General features: G+C 44.0%; 1 protein-coding gene across 1 annotated transcript in view; it reads right to left on the bottom strand.

Annotated features, from left to right (window-relative positions):
* LOC125459226 (mucin-2-like) overlaps positions 1–19,687 on the bottom strand; it is a 119,990-nt gene that overhangs the window by 54,179 nt on the left and 46,124 nt on the right. The window contains exon 30 of the mRNA XM_059652219.1: positions 317–19,360. Within this exon, the coding sequence (XP_059508202.1) occupies positions 317–19,360 (19,044 nt within the window). The remainder of the gene's footprint in view (positions 1–316; positions 19,361–19,687) is intronic.

Raw genomic sequence — 19,687 nt, forward strand, 5'->3', positions numbered from 1 at the left:
CCAGTATGAAACCGGAAGTAAATCCTACCTGAAGGTCCAGAGAAGGACCATGAGTGGGCTCTTGTGATGCAGTGGTAATGTCCCTACCTCTGGGCAATGAGGTCTGGGTTCAAGTCCCACCTGCCTCACACATCTGTCATAGCATTCTCTGAACAGGTTGATTTTGAAAATAAACAGAGAGGGATGTAACTCAAAGAGCAATTTAACAACAAAGAGAGTTTAAAAATGAAAAGTTTTATGATTTAAGAAGACATAAAGAAGTAGGATCCCATAACGTACAGAAGAGTCAGGGTGAAAAAAGCAAAAAACAAATTACCTTGAGAATACAACGTTCCATTTACAATGCAGAAACATTCAGTGGTTGCAGATGAAGAGCTTGTGTGAGAAGAACCAGTCGTATGCACAGAGGAAGCAGTTGATGGCATCTTGATTGTAGTGGTAGACACAGAACTTGCTGATGCGGTTCTGGTGATTGGAACAGTGACGGCAGTAGTTGAACTCCATTTATTGGCAGTGGTGGCAGACTGATTTACGGTGATAATCCCAGAGGTAGGAGAACTCACAGACGTTATTCTTGTAAATGTAGGCGGAGGGATTCGAGTAATTGTAGACGTTGATGATTGGAAACTTGTTGCGATTTGAGGTGATGTTACATTTGGTGATGCAATTGAAACAAGTGAAGAGGTTGTTGTTGTAGAGAATTTTGTGAATGGGGAGGTGGTTGAAGATGGAGTTAGGGTTAACTGTGATTCAGTAGTCTCCATTGTTTCAGTTGCAGAGATAGTAGCTGCTGTAGAGCTCGTGAGTGTTACAGCACTATTGATGACATGTTTGCTTGTAATGGTGGTTTGAGATGTGGCCGAATGTGGAGTTGGTGTTGATGTTGGTGGTTTTACAGATGGTGAAACTGATTTTGCTGTGGTTGTGGTTGAAAATTCAGACACTGTCATGGTTGTAGATTCAGTAGAAGATTGTCTTCTGGTCATTGTTGGTGATGGGGTTGATGTTGCAGGTGTTGCAGACGGTGTCATGTTTGTGCTTGGTGCAGTGCTTACTGTTTCAGATGTTCGAATTACATTTGTACTTGTTGTTGGTTTTGAACTGATTGTTTCCCTTGTCATTGTGGTACTAATCGAAGTTGGAGGTGTATAAGGGGTTGTGGATGTCATTGAAAATTGGGTCGTGGCCAATTTTGGAGTGGAAGAGGATGGTGGGGCTGAGTTGGAAATGGCTGTGGTTGAAAATAGTGTGCCTCTTGTGCTTGAGGATATTGTTGAAGATTGTGATTTGGTTGACATTGACGATAATGGAGATGTTGTAGTGGGGGTGGCTGAAATTGAGGTTGTTGTTTCAGAGAGTGTTGTTTTTGTGGAGGTGGCTGAAGATGGAGCTGTGGTTGAATGTGATTCAGTGGTCTCTCCTGTTTCAGTTGTACAGATAGTAGTTGTTGTTGGGCGACTGGGTGTTTCCACAGTTGTAGTTGAATGTGGAGTTGGAGTCGACGTTGGAACTTTTGGAGATGTTGTAGCTGATGATTCTGTGGTTGTGGTTGGTGTTTTGGATATTACCGTGGTTGTGGATTGTGTCGAAGATGGTGTTCTGCTGATTGTTGCTGTTGGTGTTGGTGATGTCGCAGTTGAGGTTGCAGTGATGCTTGAGCTTAAGGATGTGCTTGTTGTTGAAGGGGTTTGACTTACCATCGTTGTAGTACTTGGTGTGTGGCTTGTTTCAGTTGTTGTTTCTCTGGAGGTGGATGTGGACGTGGCACTGGTCTGAATTGTGGATGTAACTTCACTTGTTGAAGTTGTTGAAGATTGTGGTTTGTGTGATGTTGAAGATATTTCAGGTGGTCCAGTGTGTGTAGGTGTAATTGAGGTTGTTGTTTCAGAGAGTGTTGTTTTTGTGGATGTGGCAGAAGATAGAGCTGTGGTTGAATGTGATTCAGTGGTCTCTCCTGTTTCAGTTGTACAGATAGTAGTTGTTGTTGAGCCAGTGGGTGTTTCCACAGTTGTAGTTGAATGTGAAGTTGGTGTCGAAGTTGGAACTTTTGGAGATGTTGTAGCCGATGATTCTGTGGTTGTGGTAGGTGTTTTGGTTTCTACTGTGGTTGTGGATTGTGTCGATGATGGTGTTCTGCTGATTGTTGCTGTTGGTGTTGGTGATGTCGCAGTTGAGGTTGCAGTGATGCTTGAGCTTAAGGACGTGCTTGTTGTTGAAGGGGTTTGACTTACCATCGTTGTAGTACTTGGTGTGTGGCTTGTTTTTTCAGTTGGTGTTTCTCTGGATGTGGATGTGGATGTGGTACTGGTCAGAATTGTCGATGTAACTTCACTTGTGGAAGTTGTTGATGATTGTGGTTTGTGTGATGTTGAAGATGTTTCAGGTGGTCCAGTGGGTGTAGGTGAAATTGAGGTTGTTGTTTCAGAGAGTGTTGTTTTTGTGGAGGTGGCAGAAGATGGAGCTGTGGTTGAACGTGATTCACCAGTCCTTGTTGATTCTGTTGTAGTGATAGTAGTTGTTGTTGAGCCACTGGGTGTTTCCACAGTAGACGGTGAATGTGGAATTGGTGTCGACGTTGGAACTTTTGGAGATGTTGTAGCCGATGATTCTGTGGCAGTGGTAGGTGTTTTGGATACTATCGTGGTTGTGGATTGTGTCGAAGATGGTGTTCTGCTGATTGTTGCAGTTGGTGTTGGTGATATAGCAGTCGAGGTTGCAGTGATGCTTGTGCTTAAGGACGTGCTTGTTGTTGAAGGGGTTTGAGTTACCATCGTGGTAGTGCTTGGTGTGTGGCTTGTTTTTTCAGTTGGTGTTTCTCTGGGAGTGGATGTTGATGTGGTTCTGGTTAGAGTTGTCGATGTAACTTCACTTGTGGAAGTTGTTGAAGATTGTGGTTTGTGTGATGTTGAAGATGTTTCAGGTGGTCCAGTGGGTGTAGGTGAAATTGAGGTTGTTGTTTCAGAGAGTGTTGTTTTTGTGGAGGTGGCTGAAGATGGAGCTGTGGTTGAATGTGATTCAGTGGTCTCTCCTGTTTCAGTTGTACAGATAGTAGTTGTTGTTGAGCCAGTGGGTGTTTCCACAGTTGTAGTTGAATGTGAAGTTGGTGTCGAAGTTGGAACTTTTGGAGATGTTGTAGCCGATGATTCTGTGGTTGTGGTAGGTGTTTTGGTTTCTACTGTGGTTGTGGATTGTGTCGATGATGGTGTTCTGCTGATTGTTGCTGTTGGTGTCGGTGATGTCGCAGTTGAGGTTGCCGTGATGCTTGTGCTTAAGGACGTGCTTGTTGTTGAAGGGGTTTGCCTTACCATCGTTGTAGTACTTGGTGTGTGGCTTGTTTTTTCAGTTGGTGTTTCTCTGGATGTGGATGTCAATGTGGTACTGGTCAGAATTGTCGATGTAACTTCACTTGTGGAAGTTGTTGAAGATTGTGGTTTGTGTGATGTTGAAGATATTTCAGGTGGTCCAGTGGGTGTAGGTGAAATTGAGGTTGTTGTTTCAGAGAGTGTTGTTTTTGTGGATGTGGCAGAAGATGGAGCTGTGGTGGAACGTGATTCACCGGTCCTTGTTGTTTCAGTTGTAGTGATAGTAGTTGTTGTTGAGCCACCGGGTGTTTCCACAGTAGACGGTGAATGTGGAATTGGTGTTGACGTTGGAACTTTTGGAGATGTTGTAGCCGATGATTCTGTGGTAGTGGTAGGTGTTTTGGATACTATCGTGGTTGTGGATTGTGTCGAAAATGGTGTTCTGCTGATTGTTGCTGTTGGTGTTGGTGATATAGCAGTCGAGGTTGCAGTGATGCTTGTGCTTAAGGACGTGCTTGTTGTTGAAGGGGTTTGACTTACCATCGTTGTAGTACTTGGTGTGTGGCTTGTTTTTTCAGTTGGTGTTTCTCTGGGTGTGGATGTGGATATAGTTTTGGTCAAAATTGTCGATGTAACTTCACTTGTTGAAGTTGTTGAAGATTGTGGTTTGTGTGATGTTGAAGATATTTCAGGTGGTCCAGAGGGTGTAGGTGTAATTGAGGTTGTTGTTTCAGAGAGTGTTGTTTTTGTGGAGGTGGCTGACGATGGAGCTGTGGTTGAATGTGATTCAGTGGTCTCTCCTGTTTCAGTTGTACAGATAGTAGTTGTTGTTGAGCCAGTGGGTGTTTCCACAGTTGTAGTTGAATGTGAAGTTGGTGTCGAAGTTGGAACTTTTGGAGATGTTGTAGCCGATGATTCTGTGGTTGTGGTAGGTGTTTTGGTTTCTACTGTGGTTGTGGATTGTGTCGATGATGGTGTTCTGCTGATTGTTGCTGTTGGTGTTGGTGATGTCGCAGTTGAGGTTGCAGTGATGCTTGAGCTTAAGGACGTGCTTGTTGTTGAAGGGGTTTGACTTACCATCGTTGTAGTACTTGGTGTGTGGCTTGTTTTTTCAGTTGGTGTTTCTCTGGATGTGGATGTCAATGTGGTACTGGTCAGAATTGTCGATGTAACTTCACTTGTGGAAGTTGTTGATGATTGTGGTTTGTGTGATGTTGAAGATGTTTCAGGTGGTCCAGTGGGTGTAGGTGAAATTGAGGTTGTTGTTTCAGAGAGTGTTGTTTTTGTGGAGGTGGCAGAAGATGGAGCTGTGGTTGAACGTGATTCACCAGTCCTTGTTGATTCTGTTGTAGTGATAGTAGTTGTTGTTGAGCCAGTGGGTGTTTCCACAGTAGACGGTGAATGTGGAATTGGTGTCGACGTTGGAACTTTTGGAGATGTTGTAGCCGATGATTCTGTGGCAGTGGTAGGTGTTTTGGATACTATCGTGGTTGTGGATTGTGTCGAAGATGGTGTTCTGCTGATTGTTGCTGTTGGTGTTGGTGATGTAGCAGTCGAGGTTGCAGTGATGCTTGTGATGAAGGACGTGCTTGTTGTTGAAGGGGTTTGAGTTACCATCGTGGTAGTGCTTGGTGTGTGGCTTGTTTTTTCAGTTGGTGTTTCTCTGGGAGTGGATGTTGATGTGGTTCTGGTCAGAGTTGTCGATGTAACTTCACTTGTGGAAGTTGTTGAAGATTGTGGTTTGTGTGATGTTGAAGATGTTTCAGGTGGTCCAGTGGGTGTAGGTGAAATTGAGGTTGTTGTTTCAGAGAGTGTTGATTTTGTGGATGTGGCAGAAGATGGAGCTGTGGTTGAATGTGATTCAGTGGTCTCTCCTGTTTCAGTTGTACAGATAGTAGTTGTTGTTGAGCCAGTGGGTGTTTCCACAGTTGTAGTTGAATGTGAAGTTGGTGTCGAAGTTGGAACTTTTGGAGATGTTGTAGCCGATGATTCTGTGGTTGTGGTAGGTGTTTTGGTTTCTACTGTGGTTGTGGATTGTGTCGATGATGGTGTTCTGCTGATTGTTGCTGTTGGTGTCGGTGATGTCGCAGTTGAGGTTGCCGTGATGCTTGTGCTTAAGGACGTGCTTGTTGTTGAAGGGGTTTGCCTTACCATCGTTGTAGTACTTGGTGTGTGGCTTGTTTTTTCAGTTGGTGTTTCTCTGGATGTGGATGTCAATGTGGTACTGGTCAGAATTGTCGATGTAACTTCACTTGTGGAAGTTGTTGAAGATTGTGGTTTGTGTGATGTTGAAGATGTTTCAGGTGGTCCAGTGGGTGTCGGTGAAATTGAGGTTGTTGTTTCAGAGAGTGTTGTTTTTGTGGATGTGGCAGAAGATGGAGCTGTGGTGGAACGTGATTCACCGGTCCTTGTTGTTTCAGTTGTAGTGATAGTAGTTGTTGTTGAGCCACCAGGTGTTTCCACAGTAGACGGTGAATGTGGAATTGGTGTTGACGTTGGAACTTTTGGAGATGTTGTAGCCGATGATTCTGTGGTAGTGGTAGGTGTTTTGGATACTATCGTGGTTGTGGATTGTGTCGAAGATGGTGTTCTGCTGATTGTTGCTGTTGGTGTTGGTGATATAGCAGTCGAGGTTGCAGTGATGCTTGTGCTTAAGGACGTGCTTGTTGTTGAAGGGGTTTGACTTACCATCGTTGTAGTACTTGGTGTGTGGCTTGTTTTTTCAGTTGGTGTTTCTCTGGGTGTGGATGTGGATATAGTTTTGGTCAAAATTGTCGATGTAACTTCACTTGTTGAAGTTGTTGAAGATTGTGGTTTGTGTGATGTTGAAGATATTTCAGGTGGTCCAGAGGGTGTAGGTGTAATTGAGGTTGTTGTTTCAGAGAGTGTTGTTTTTGTGGAGGTGGCTGACGATGGAGCTGTGGTTGAATGTGATTCAGTGGTCTCTCCTGTTTCAGTTGTACAGATAGTAGTTGTTGTTGAGCCAGTGGGTGTTTCCACAGTTGTAGTTGAATGTGAAGTTGGTGTCGAAGTTGGAACTTTTGGAGATGTTGTAGCCGATGATTCTGTGGTTGTGGTAGGTGTTTTGGTTTCTACTGTGGTTGTGGATTGTGTCGATGATGGTGTTCTGCTGATTGTTGCTGTTGGTGTTGGTGATGTCGCAGTTGAGGTTGCAGTGATGCTTGAGCTTAAGGACGTGCTTGTTGTTGAAGGGGTTTGACTTACCATCGTTGTAGTACTTGGTGTGTGGCTTGTTTTTTCAGTTGGTGTTTCTCTGGATGTGGATGTCAATGTGGTACTGGTCAGAATTGTCGATGTAACTTCACTTGTGGAAGTTGTTGATGATTGTGGTTTGTGTGATGTTGAAGATGTTTCAGGTGGTCCAGTGGGTGTAGGTGAAATTGAGGTTGTTGTTTCAGAGAGTGTTGTTTTTGTGGAGGTGGCAGAAGATGGAGCTGTGGTTGAACGTGATTCACCAGTCCTTGTTGATTCTGTTGTAGTGATAGTAGTTGTTGTTGAGCCACTGGGTGTTTCCACAGTAGACGGTGAATGTGGAATTGGTGTCGACGTTGGAACTTTTGGAGATGTTGTAGCCGATGATTCTGTGGCAGTGGTAGGTGTTTTGGATACTATCGTGGTTGTGGATTGTGTCGAAGATGGTGTTCTGCTGATTGTTGCTGTTGGTGTTGGTGATGTAGCAGTCGAGGTTGCAGTGATGCTTGTGATAAATGACGTGCTTGTTGTTGAAGGGGTTTGAGTTACCATCGTGGTAGTGCTTGGTGTGTGGCTTGTTTTTTCAGTTGGTGTTTCTCTGGGAGTGGATGTTGATGTGGTTCTGGTCAGAGTTGTCGATGTAACTTCACTTGTGGAAGTTGTTGAAGATTGTGGTTTGTGTGATGTTGAAGATGTTTCAGGTGGTCCAGTGTGTGTAGGTGTAATTGGGGTTGTTGTTTCAGAGAGTGTTGTTTTTGTGGAGGTGGCTGAAGATGGAGCTGTGGTTGAATGTGATTCAGTGGTCTCTCCTGTTTCAGTTGTACAGATAGTAGTTGTTGTTGAGCCAGTGGGTGTTAACACAGTTGTAGTTGAATGTGAACTTGGTGTCGACGTTGGAACTTTTGGAGACGTTGTAGCCGATGATTCTGTGGTTGTGGTAGGTGTTTTGGTTTCTACTGTGGTTGTGGATTGTGTCGAAGATGGTGTTCTGCTGATTGTTGCTGTTGGTGTTGGTGATGTAGCAGTTGAGGTTGCAGTGATGCTTGTGCTTAAGGACGTGCTTGTTGTTGAAGGGGTTTGAGTTACCATCGTGGTAGTGCTTGGTGTGTGGCTTGTTTTTTCAGTTGGTGTTTCTCTGGGTGTGGATGTTGATGTAGTTCTGGTCAGAATTGTCGATGTAACTTCACTTGTGGAAGTTGTTGAAGATTGTGGTTTGTGTGATGTTGAAGATATTTCAGGTGGTCCAGAGGGTGTAGGTGAAATTGAGGTTGTTGTTTCAGAGAGTGTTGATTTTGTGGATGTGGCAGAAGATGGAGCTGTGGTTGAATGTGATTCAGTGGTCTCTCCTGTTTCAGTTGTACAGATAGTAGTTGTTGTTGAGCCAGTGGGTGTTTCCACAGTTGTAGTTGAATGTGAAGTTGGTGTCGAAGTTGGAACTTTTGGAGATGTTGTAGCCGATGATTCTGTGGTTGTGGTAGGTGTTTTGGTTTCTACTGTGGTTGTGGATTGTGTCGATGATGGTGTTCTGCTGATTGTTGCTGTTGGTGTCGGTGATGTCGCAGTTGAGGTTGCCGTGATGCTTGTGCTTAAGGACGTGCTTGTTGTTGAAGGGGTTTGCCTTACCATCGTTGTAGTACTTGGTGTGTGGCTTGTTTTTTCAGTTGGTGTTTCTCTGGATGTGGATGTCAATGTGGTACTGGTCAGAATTGTCGATGTAACTTCACTTGTGGAAGTTGTTGAAGATTGTGGTTTGTGTGATGTTGAAGATATTTCAGGTGGTCCAGTGGGTGTAGGTGAAATTGAGGTTGTTGTTTCAGAGAGTGTTGTTTTTGTGGATGTGGCAGAAGATGGAGCTGTGGTGGAACGTGATTCACCGGTCCTTGTTGTTTCAGTTGTAGTGATAGTAGTTGTTGTTGAGCCACCGGGTGTTTCCACAGTAGACGGTGAATGTGGAATTGGTGTCGACGTTGGAACTTTTGGAGATGTTGTAGCCGATGATTCTGTGGCAGTGGTAGGTGTTTTGGATACTATCGTGGTTGTGGATTGTGTCGAAGATGGTGTTCTGCTGATTGTTGCTGTTGGTGTTGGTGATGTAGCAGTCGAGGTTGCAGTGATGCTTGTGATAAATGACGTGCTTGTTGTTGAAGGGGTTTGAGTTACCATCGTGGTAGTGCTTGGTGTGTGGCTTGTTTTTTCAGTTGGTGTTTCTCTGGGAGTGGATGTTGATGTGGTTCTGGTCAGAGTTGTCGATGTAACTTCACTTGTGGAAGTTGTTGAAGATTGTGGTTTGTGTGATGTTGAAGATGTTTCAGGTGGTCCAGTGGGTGTAGGTGAAATTGAGGTTGTTGTTTCAGAGAGTGTTGTTTTTGTGGATGTGGCAGAAGATGGAGCTGTGGTGGAACGTGATTCACCGGTCCTTGTTGTTTCAGTTGTAGTGATAGTAGTTGTTGTTGAGCCACCGGGTGTTTCCACAGTAGACGGTGAATGTGGAATTGGTGTTGACGTTGGAACTTTTGGAGATGTTGTAGCCGATGATTCTGTGGTAGTGGTAGGTGTTTTGGATACTATCGTGGTTGTGGATTGTGTCGAAAATGGTGTTCTGCTGATTGTTGCTGTTGGTGTTGGTGATATAGCAGTCGAGGTTGCAGTGATGCTTGTGCTTAAGGACGTGCTTGTTGTTGAAGGGGTTTGACTTACCATCGTTGTAGTACTTGGTGTGTGGCTTGTTTTTTCAGTTGGTGTTTCTCTGGGTGTGGATGTGGATATAGTTTTGGTCAAAATTGTCGATGTAACTTCACTTGTTGAAGTTGTTGAAGATTGTGGTTTGTGTGATGTTGAAGATATTTCAGGTGGTCCAGTGGGTGTAGGTGTAATTGAGGTTGTTGTTTCAGAGAGTGTTGTTTTTGTGGAGGTGGCTGACGATGGAGCTGTGGTTGAATGTGATTCAGTGGTCTCTCCTGTTTCAGTTGTACAGATAGTAGTTGTTGTTGAGCCAGTGGGTGTTTCCACAGTTGTAGTTGAATGTGAAGTTGGTGTCGAAGTTGGAACTTTTGGAGATGTTGTAGCCGATGATTCTGTGGTTGTGGTAGGTGTTTTGGTTTCTACTGTGGTTGTGGATTGTGTCGATGATGGTGTTCTGCTGATTGTTGCTGTTGGTGTTGGTGATGTCGCAGTTGAGGTTGCAGTGATGCTTGAGCTTAAGGACGTGCTTGTTGTTGAAGGGGTTTGACTTACCATCGTTGTAGTACTTGGTGTGTGGCTTGTTTTTTCAGTTGGTGTTTCTCTGGATGTGGATGTCAATGTGGTACTGGTCAGAATTGTCGATGTAACTTCACTTGTGGAAGTTGTTGATGATTGTGGTTTGTGTGATGTTGAAGATGTTTCAGGTGGTCCAGTGGGTGTAGGTGAAATTGAGGTTGTTGTTTCAGAGAGTGTTGTTTTTGTGGAGGTGGCAGAAGATGGAGCTGTGGTTGAACGTGATTCACCAGTCCTTGTTGATTCTGTTGTAGTGATAGTAGTTGTTGTTGAGCCAGTGGGTGTTTCCACAGTAGACGGTGAATGTGGAATTGGTGTCGACGTTGGAACTTTTGGAGATGTTGTAGCCGATGATTCTGTGGCAGTGGTAGGTGTTTTGGATACTATCGTGGTTGTGGATTGTGTCGAAGATGGTGTTCTGCTGATTGTTGCTGTTGGTGTTGGTGATGTAGCAGTCGAGGTTGCAGTGATGCTTGTGATGAAGGACGTGCTTGTTGTTGAAGGGGTTTGAGTTACCATCGTGGTAGTGCTTGGTGTGTGGCTTGTTTTTTCAGTTGGTGTTTCTCTGGGAGTGGATGTTGATGTGGTTCTGGTCAGAGTTGTCGATGTAACTTCACTTGTGGAAGTTGTTGAAGATTGTGGTTTGTGTGATGTTGAAGATGTTTCAGGTGGTCCAGTGGGTGTAGGTGAAATTGAGGTTGTTGTTTCAGAGAGTGTTGATTTTGTGGATGTGGCAGAAGATGGAGCTGTGGTTGAATGTGATTCAGTGGTCTCTCCTGTTTCAGTTGTACAGATAGTAGTTGTTGTTGAGCCAGTGGGTGTTTCCACAGTTGTAGTTGAATGTGAAGTTGGTGTCGAAGTTGGAACTTTTGGAGATGTTGTAGCCGATGATTCTGTGGTTGTGGTAGGTGTTTTGGTTTCTACTGTGGTTGTGGATTGTGTCGATGATGGTGTTCTGCTGATTGTTGCTGTTGGTGTCGGTGATGTCGCAGTTGAGGTTGCCGTGATGCTTGTGCTTAAGGACGTGCTTGTTGTTGAAGGGGTTTGCCTTACCATCGTTGTAGTACTTGGTGTGTGGCTTGTTTTTTCAGTTGGTGTTTCTCTGGATGTGGATGTCAATGTGGTACTGGTCAGAATTGTCGATGTAACTTCACTTGTGGAAGTTGTTGAAGATTGTGGTTTGTGTGATGTTGAAGATGTTTCAGGTGGTCCAGTGGGTGTCGGTGAAATTGAGGTTGTTGTTTCAGAGAGTGTTGTTTTTGTGGATGTGGCAGAAGATGGAGCTGTGGTGGAACGTGATTCACCGGTCCTTGTTGTTTCAGTTGTAGTGATAGTAGTTGTTGTTGAGCCACCAGGTGTTTCCACAGTAGACGGTGAATGTGGAATTGGTGTTGACGTTGGAACTTTTGGAGATGTTGTAGCCGATGATTCTGTGGTAGTGGTAGGTGTTTTGGATACTATCGTGGTTGTGGATTGTGTCGAAGATGGTGTTCTGCTGATTGTTGCTGTTGGTGTTGGTGATATAGCAGTCGAGGTTGCAGTGATGCTTGTGATGAAGGACGTGCTTGTTGTTGAAGGGGTTTGACTTACCATCGTTGTAGTACTTGGTGTGTGGCTTGTTTTTTCAGTTGGTGTTTCTCTGGGTGTGGATGTGGATATAGTTTTGGTCAAAATTGTCGATGTAACTTCACTTGTTGAAGTTGTTGAAGATTGTGGTTTGTGTGATGTTGAAGATATTTCAGGTGGTCCAGAGGGTGTAGGTGTAATTGAGGTTGTTGTTTCAGAGAGTGTTGTTTTTGTGGAGGTGGCTGACGATGGAGCTGTGGTTGAATGTGATTCAGTGGTCTCTCCTGTTTCAGTTGTACAGATAGTAGTTGTTGTTGAGCCAGTGGGTGTTTCCACAGTTGTAGTTGAATGTGAAGTTGGTGTCGAAGTTGGAACTTTTGGAGATGTTGTAGCCGATGATTCTGTGGTTGTGGTAGGTGTTTTGGTTTCTACTGTGGTTGTGGATTGTGTCGATGATGGTGTTCTGCTGATTGTTGCTGTTGGTGTTGGTGATGTCGCAGTTGAGGTTGCAGTGATGCTTGAGCTTAAGGACGTGCTTGTTGTTGAAGGGGTTTGACTTACCATCGTTGTAGTACTTGGTGTGTGGCTTGTTTTTTCAGTTGGTGTTTCTCTGGATGTGGATGTCAATGTGGTACTGGTCAGAATTGTCGATGTAACTTCACTTGTGGAAGTTGTTGATGATTGTGGTTTGTGTGATGTTGAAGATGTTTCAGGTGGTCCAGTGGGTGTAGGTGAAATTGAGGTTGTTGTTTCAGAGAGTGTTGTTTTTGTGGAGGTGGCAGAAGATGGAGCTGTGGTTGAACGTGATTCACCAGTCCTTGTTGATTCTGTTGTAGTGATAGTAGTTGTTGTTGAGCCACTGGGTGTTTCCACAGTAGACGGTGAATGTGGAATTGGTGTCGACGTTGGAACTTTTGGAGATGTTGTAGCCGATGATTCTGTGGCAGTGGTAGGTGTTTTGGATACTATCGTGGTTGTGGATTGTGTCGAAGATGGTGTTCTGCTGATTGTTGCTGTTGGTGTTGGTGATGTAGCAGTCGAGGTTGCAGTGATGCTTGTGATAAATGACGTGCTTGTTGTTGAAGGGGTTTGAGTTACCATCGTGGTAGTGCTTGGTGTGTGGCTTGTTTTTTCAGTTGGTGTTTCTCTGGGAGTGGATGTTGATGTGGTTCTGGTCAGAGTTGTCGATGTAACTTCACTTGTGGAAGTTGTTGAAGATTGTGGTTTGTGTGATGTTGAAGATGTTTCAGGTGGTCCAGTGTGTGTAGGTGTAATTGGGGTTGTTGTTTCAGAGAGTGTTGTTTTTGTGGAGGTGGCTGAAGATGGAGCTGTGGTTGAATGTGATTCAGTGGTCTCTCCTGTTTCAGTTGTACAGATAGTAGTTGTTGTTGAGCCAGTGGGTGTTTCCACAGTTGTAGTTGAATGTGAACTTGGTGTCGACGTTGGAACTTTTGGAGACGTTGTAGCCGATGATTCTGTGGTTGTGGTAGGTGTTTTGGTTTCTACTGTGGTTGTGGATTGTGTCGAAGATGGTGTTCTGCTGATTGTTGCTGTTGGTGTTGGTGATGTAGCAGTTGAGGTTGCAGTGATGCTTGTGCTTAAGGACGTGCTTGTTGTTGAAGGGGTTTGAGTTACCATCGTGGTGGTGCTTGGTGTGTGGCTTGTTTTTTCAGTTGGTGTTTCTCTGGGTGTGGATGTGGATATAGTTTTGGTCAAAATTGTCGATGTAACTTCACTTGTTGAAGTTGTTGAAGATTGTGGTTTGTGTGATGTTGAAGATATTTCAGGTGGTCCAGAGGGTGTAGGTGTAATTGAGGTTGTTGTTTCAGAGAGTGTTGTTTTTGTGGAGGTGGCTGACGATGGAGCTGTGGTTGAATGTGATTCAGTGGTCTCTCCTGTTTCAGTTGTACAGATAGTAGTTGTTGTTGAGCCAGTGGGTGTTTCCACAGTTGTAGTTGAATGTGAAGTTGGTGTCGAAGTTGGAACTTTTGGAGATGTTGTAGCCGATGATTCTGTGGTTGTGGTAGGTGTTTTGGTTTCTACTGTGGTTGTGGATTGTGTCGATGATGGTGTTCTGCTGATTGTTGCTGTTGGTGTTGGTGATGTCGCAGTTGAGGTTGCAGTGATGCTTGAGCTTAAGGACGTGCTTGTTGTTGAAGGGGTTTGACTTACCATCGTTGTAGTACTTGGTGTGTGGCTTGTTTTTTCAGTTGGTGTTTCTCTGGATGTGGATGTCAATGTGGTACTGGTCAGAATTGTCGATGTAACTTCACTTGTGGAAGTTGTTGATGATTGTGGTTTGTGTGATGTTGAAGATGTTTCAGGTGGTCCAGTGGGTGTAGGTGAAATTGAGGTTGTTGTTTCAGAGAGTGTTGTTTTTGTGGAGGTGGCAGAAGATGGAGCTGTGGTTGAACGTGATTCACCAGTCCTTGTTGATTCTGTTGTAGTGATAGTAGTTGTTGTTGAGCCACTGGGTGTTTCCACAGTAGACGGTGAATGTGGAATTGGTGTCGACGTTGGAACTTTTGGAGATGTTGTAGCCGATGATTCTGTGGCAGTGGTAGGTGTTTTGGATACTATCGTGGTTGTGGATTGTGTCGAAGATGGTGTTCTGCTGATTGTTGCTGTTGGTGTTGGTGATGTAGCAGTCGAGGTTGCAGTGATGCTTGTGATAAATGACGTGCTTGTTGTTGAAGGGGTTTGAGTTACCATCGTGGTAGTGCTTGGTGTGTGGCTTGTTTTTTCAGTTGGTGTTTCTCTGGGAGTGGATGTTGATGTGGTTCTGGTCAGAGTTGTCGATGTAACTTCACTTGTGGAAGTTGTTGAAGATTGTGGTTTGTGTGATGTTGAAGATGTTTCAGGTGGTCCAGTGTGTGTAGGTGTAATTGGGGTTGTTGTTTCAGAGAGTGTTGTTTTTGTGGAGGTGGCTGAAGATGGAGCTGTGGTTGAATGTGATTCAGTGGTCTCTCCTGTTTCAGTTGTACAGATAGTAGTTGTTGTTGAGCCAGTGGGTGTTTCCACAGTTGTAGTTGAATGTGAACTTGGTGTCGACGTTGGAACTTTTGGAGACGTTGTAGCCGATGATTCTGTGGTTGTGGTAGGTGTTTTGGTTTCTACTGTGGTTGTGGATTGTGTCGAAGATGGTGTTCTGCTGATTGTTGCTGTTGGTGTTGGTGATGTCGCAGTTGAGGTTGCAGTGATGCTTGTGCTTAAGGACGTGCTTGTTGTTGAAGGGGTTTGAGTTACCATCGTGGTAGTGCTTGGTGTGTGGCTTGTTTTTTCAGTTGGTGTTTCTCTGGGTGTGGATGTTGATGTAGTTCTGGTCAGAATTGTCGATGTAACTTCACTTGTGGAAGTTGTTGAAGATTGTGGTTTGTGTGATGTTGAAGATATTTCAGGTGGTCCAGAGGGTGTAGGTGAAATTGAGGTTGTTGTTTCAGAGAGTGTTGATTTTGTGGATGTGGCAGAAGATGGAGCTGTGGTTGAATGTGATTCAGTGGTCTCTCCTGTTTCAGTTGTACAGATAGTAGTTGTTGTTGAGCCAGTGGGTGTTTCCACAGTTGTAGTTGAATGTGAAGTTGGTGTCGAAGTTGGAACTTTTGGAGATGTTGTAGCCGATGATTCTGTGGTTGTGGTAGGTGTTTTGGTTTCTACTGTGGTTGTGGATTGTGTCGATGATGGTGTTCTGCTGATTGTTGCTGTTGGTGTCGGTGATGTCGCAGTTGAGGTTGCCGTGATGCTTGTGCTTAAGGACGTGCTTGTTGTTGAAGGGGTTTGAGTTACCATCGTGGTAGTGCTTGGTGTGTGGCTTGTTTTTTCAGTTGGTGTTTCTCTGGATGTGGATGTCAATGTGGTACTGGTCAGAATTGTCGATGTAACTTCACTTGTGGAAGTTGTTGAAGATTGTGGTTTGTGTGATGTTGAAGATATTTCAGGTGGTCCAGTGGGTGTAGGTGAAATTGAGGTTGTTGTTTCAGAGAGTGTTGTTTTTGTGGATGTGGCAGAAGATGGAGCTGTGGTGGAACGTGATTCACCGGTCCTTGTTGTTTCAGTTGTAGTGATAGTAGTTGTTGTTGAGCCACCGGGTGTTTCCACAGTAGACGGTGAATGTGGAATTGGTGTCGACGTTGGAACTTTTGGAGATGTTGTAGCCGATGATTCTGTGGCAGTGGTAGGTGTTTTGGATACTATCGTGGTTGTGGATTGTGTCGAAGATGGTGTTCTGCTGATTGTTGCTGTTGGTGTTGGTGATGTAGCAGTCGAGGTTGCAGTGATGCTTGTGATGAAGGACGTGCTTGTTGTTGAAGGGGTTTGAGTTACCATCGTGGTAGTGCTTGGTGTGTGGCTTGTTTTTTCAGTTGGTGTTTCTCTGGATGTGGATGTGGATGTGGTACTGGTCAGAATTGTCGATGTAACTTCACTTGTGGAAATTGTTGAAGATTGTGGTTTGTGTGATGTTGAAGATATTTCAGGTGGTCCAGTGTGTGTAGGTGTAATTGAGGTTGTTGTTTCAGAGAGTGTTGTTTTTGTGGAGGTGGCTGAAGATGGAGCTGTGGTTGAATGTGATTCAGTGGTCTCTCCTGTTTCAGTTGTACAGATAGTAGTTGTTGTTGAGCCAGTGGGTGTTTCCACAGTTGTAGTTGAATGTGAACTTGGTGTCGACGTTGGAACTTTTGGAGATGTTGTAGCCGATGATTCTATGGTTGTGGTAGGTGTTTTGGTTTCTACTATGGTTGTGGATTGTGTCGAAGATGGTGTTCTGCTGATTGTTGCTGTTGGTGTTGGTGATGTAGCAGTCCAGGTTGCAGTGATGCTTGTGCTTAAGGACGTGCTTGTTGTTGAAGGGGTTTGAGTTACCATCGTGGTAGTGCTTGGTGTGTGGCTTGTTTTTTCAGTTGGTGTTTCTCTGGGAGTGGATGTTGATGTAGTTCTGGTCAGAATTGTCGATGTAACTTCACTTGTGGAAGTTGTTGAAGATTGTGGTTTGTGTGATGTTGAAGATATTTCAGGTGGTCCAGAGGGTGTAGGTGAAATTGAGGTTGTTGTTTCAGAGAGTGTTGTTTTTGTGGAGGTGGCTGAAGATGGAGCTGTGGTTGAATGTGATTCAGTGGTCTCTCCTGTTTCAGTTGTACAGATAGTAGTTGTTGTTGAGCCAGTGGGTGTTTCCACAGTTGTAGTTGAATGTGAACTTGGTGTCGACGTTGGAACTTTTGGAGATGTTGTGGCCGATGATTCTGTGGTTGTGGTAGGTGTTTTGGTTTCTACTGTGGTTGTGGATTGTGTCGAAGATGGTGTTCTGCTGATTGTTGCTGTTGGTGTTGGTGATGTCGCAGTCGAGGTTGCAGTGATGCTTGTGCTTAAGGACGTGCTTGCTGTTGAAGGGTTTTGAGTTACCATCGTGGTAGTGCTTGGTGTGTGGCTTGTTTTTTCAGTTGGTGTTTCTCTGGGTGTGGATGTTGATGTAGTTCTGGTCAGAATTGTCGATGTAACTTCACTTGTTGAAGTTGTTGAAGATTGTGGTTTGTGTGATGTTGAAGATATTTCAGGTGGTCCAGTGTGTGTAGGTGTAATTGGGGTTGTTGTTTCAGAGAGTGTTGTTTTTGTGGAGGTGGCTGAAGATGGAGCTGTGGTTGAATGTGATTCAGTGGTCTCTCCTGTTTCAGTTGTACAGATGGTAGTTGTTGTTGAGCCAGTGGGTGTTTCTACCGTTCTAGTTGAATGTGAAGTTGGTGTCGACGTTGGAACTTTTGGAGATGTTGTAGCCAATGATTCTGTGGCAGTGGTAGGCGTTTTGGATACTAATGTGGTTGCGGATTGTGTCGAAGATGATGTTGTACTGATTGTTGCTGTTGGCGTTCGTGATGTAGCAGTTGATTTTGCAGTGATGCTTGTGCTGAAGGATGTGCTTGTTGCTGAAGGGGTTCGACTTACCATCGTTGTAGTGCTTGGTGTGCGCCTTGTTGTTTCAGCTGTTGTTTCTCTGGATGTGGATGTGGATGTGGTACTGGTCAGAACTGTCGATGTAACTTCACTTGTGGAAGTTGTTGACGATTGTGGTTTGTGTGATGTTGAAGATGTTTCAGGTGGTCCAGTGGGTGTAGGTGAAATTGAGGTTGTTGTTTCAGAGAGTGTTGTTTTTGTGGAGGTGGCTGAAGATGGAGCTGTGGTTGAACGTGATTCACCGGTCCTTGTTGTTTCAGTTGTAGTGATAGTAGCTGTTGTTGAGCCACTGGGTGTTTCTACAGTAGACGGTGAATGTGGAGTTGGTGTCGACGTTGGAACTTTTGGAGATGTTGTAGCCGATGATTCTGTGGCAGTGGTAGGTGTTTTGGATACTATCGTGGTTGTGGATTGTGTTGAAGATGATGTTCTGCTGATTGTTTCTGTTGGTGTTGGTGATGCCGCAGTTGAGGTTGCAGTGATGCTTGTGCTTAAGGACCTGCTTGTTGTTGAAGGGGTTCGACTTACCATCGTTGTAGTGCTTGGTGTTTCTGCTGTTGTTTCTGTGGATGTGGATGTGGTACTGGTCAGAATTGTCGATGTAACTTCACTTGTGGAAGTTGTTGAAGATTGTGGTTTGTGTGATGTTGAAGATGTTTCAGGTGGTCCAGTGGGTGTAGGTGAAATTGAGGTTGTTTCAGAGAGAGTTGTTTTTGTGGATGTGGCTGAAGATAGAGCTGTGGTTGAATGTGATTCAATGGTCTCTCCTGTGTCAGTTGTACAGATAGTAGTTGTTGTTGAGCCAGTGGGTATTTCTGCACTACTTGTTGCACGTTTGCTTGTAACGGGTGTTGGAAATGTTTGTGACTGTGGTGTTACTATTGATGTTGGTCGTTTTGGTGTTGGTGTAACTGATTTTGCTGTGATTGTGGTTGAAAATTCGGAGACCTTCATGGTTGAAGATTCTGTCGAAAGTTGTCCTCTGGTCATTGTTGGTGTTGCGGTTGAAGCTGGCGGTGTTCCAGATGGTTTTGTTTTTGTGATTCTTGTAGTGCTTACCGTTTCAGGCGTTTGAGTTCCGTTTGTACTCGTCGTTGGTTTTGAACTTGATGTTTCGGTTGTTGTTTCCCTTGTCCATGTGGTACTGGTCGAACCTGGAGTTGTACGTGTGGTTGCAGATGTGATTGGAAATTCAGTTGTCATTGAGTTTGGAGGGAGTGGCGATGTTGGCTTGGATCTGGCTGTGGTTGAAAATTGTGGGCCTACTTCGCTTGTGGATATCGTTGATGGACTCGTTTTGGTTGATCGTGAAGATGTTTGAGGTGGTGATTTTGGTGTAGTTCGTGGGGAGTTCGTTGTTGCAGAGCTTGTTGGAGAAGTGGGTGAAGGCGATACTGTTGTTGAGTGTGATTCACTCGTCTCCATTGTTTCAGTTGTACAGATCGTTGTTGTTGTTGATCCATTGGGTATCTTTATACTGCTAGTTGAGTGCTTGCTTGTGATGGTCGTTGAAAATGTGGCTGAGTGTGGAGCTGAAGTGAATGATTCTGTTGTCTGGACTGTCGTTGGTATTGCACTTGTCGTTCTCAATACTTTTTCAGTATTTGGTGATTCGTTAGTTGGCATTGAAACTTCAGTTGTGTTTTTACTTTGTGCTGTCGTTTCTGGTGAGAATGATGTTATAACACTTGTGGGAATAGGTGGTGTTGATTCTGTAGTTGTTTTTGTGGTAATGTGCGAGGTGGTTGACTGTGCTTCTGTTGTTGTTGGAGCTTGACATATAAAATTGCAGCATAACAGTTGTATTTCATAATCATAGCATGTTTTCTGGTAATGTTGGTTCTTGTTTTCACATATGAGACCAAAAGAGATATTGCAAAGTACTGTTTGTTCAAGATCTTCAAGGTCTACATCTGGTGCATGTGTGGCTCTGCATTCAATGTTGCTTGGAGCATCACAAATTGCATATCCATGCTCCTTAATTTTATCATATGTTTCAAAATCACCTCCCAAAACACCAGAGTTCGGCGTGGTTACACTTATCCATGGAGTCCATTCACATTGTTCCTCTATCACACAAGTAGCTATATAGAATTAAAAGATTTGATGTGACTATTACAATGTTTTACATTGGTTTCTGTTCAGTTCTATATGTGTATATGGAAAAATTAATCTGGAAACAAATCTTTCTTCAATTGCTGCAATTAACTAGTTCTATGCTACTGGTAGAGATTTGTCTGTCCATAAACAAATGCGTTTTTGAACCAAATACCTCCATTAATGATACTCTCTGTGCAGGTAAAATATTCATAAAGTTTGTTCTTAAAGACTTTCCAATGAATAATAAAATGAAAAGGGCTTGCAACTTCAGGCTATGCTATTTGTATTTGATGATATCAAAGAATAAAACT

This window comes from Stegostoma tigrinum, chromosome 17 (genome assembly GCF_030684315.1).
Source record: "Stegostoma tigrinum isolate sSteTig4 chromosome 17, sSteTig4.hap1, whole genome shotgun sequence".
NCBI classification, from domain to species: Eukaryota; Metazoa; Chordata; class Chondrichthyes; order Orectolobiformes; family Stegostomatidae; genus Stegostoma; species Stegostoma tigrinum.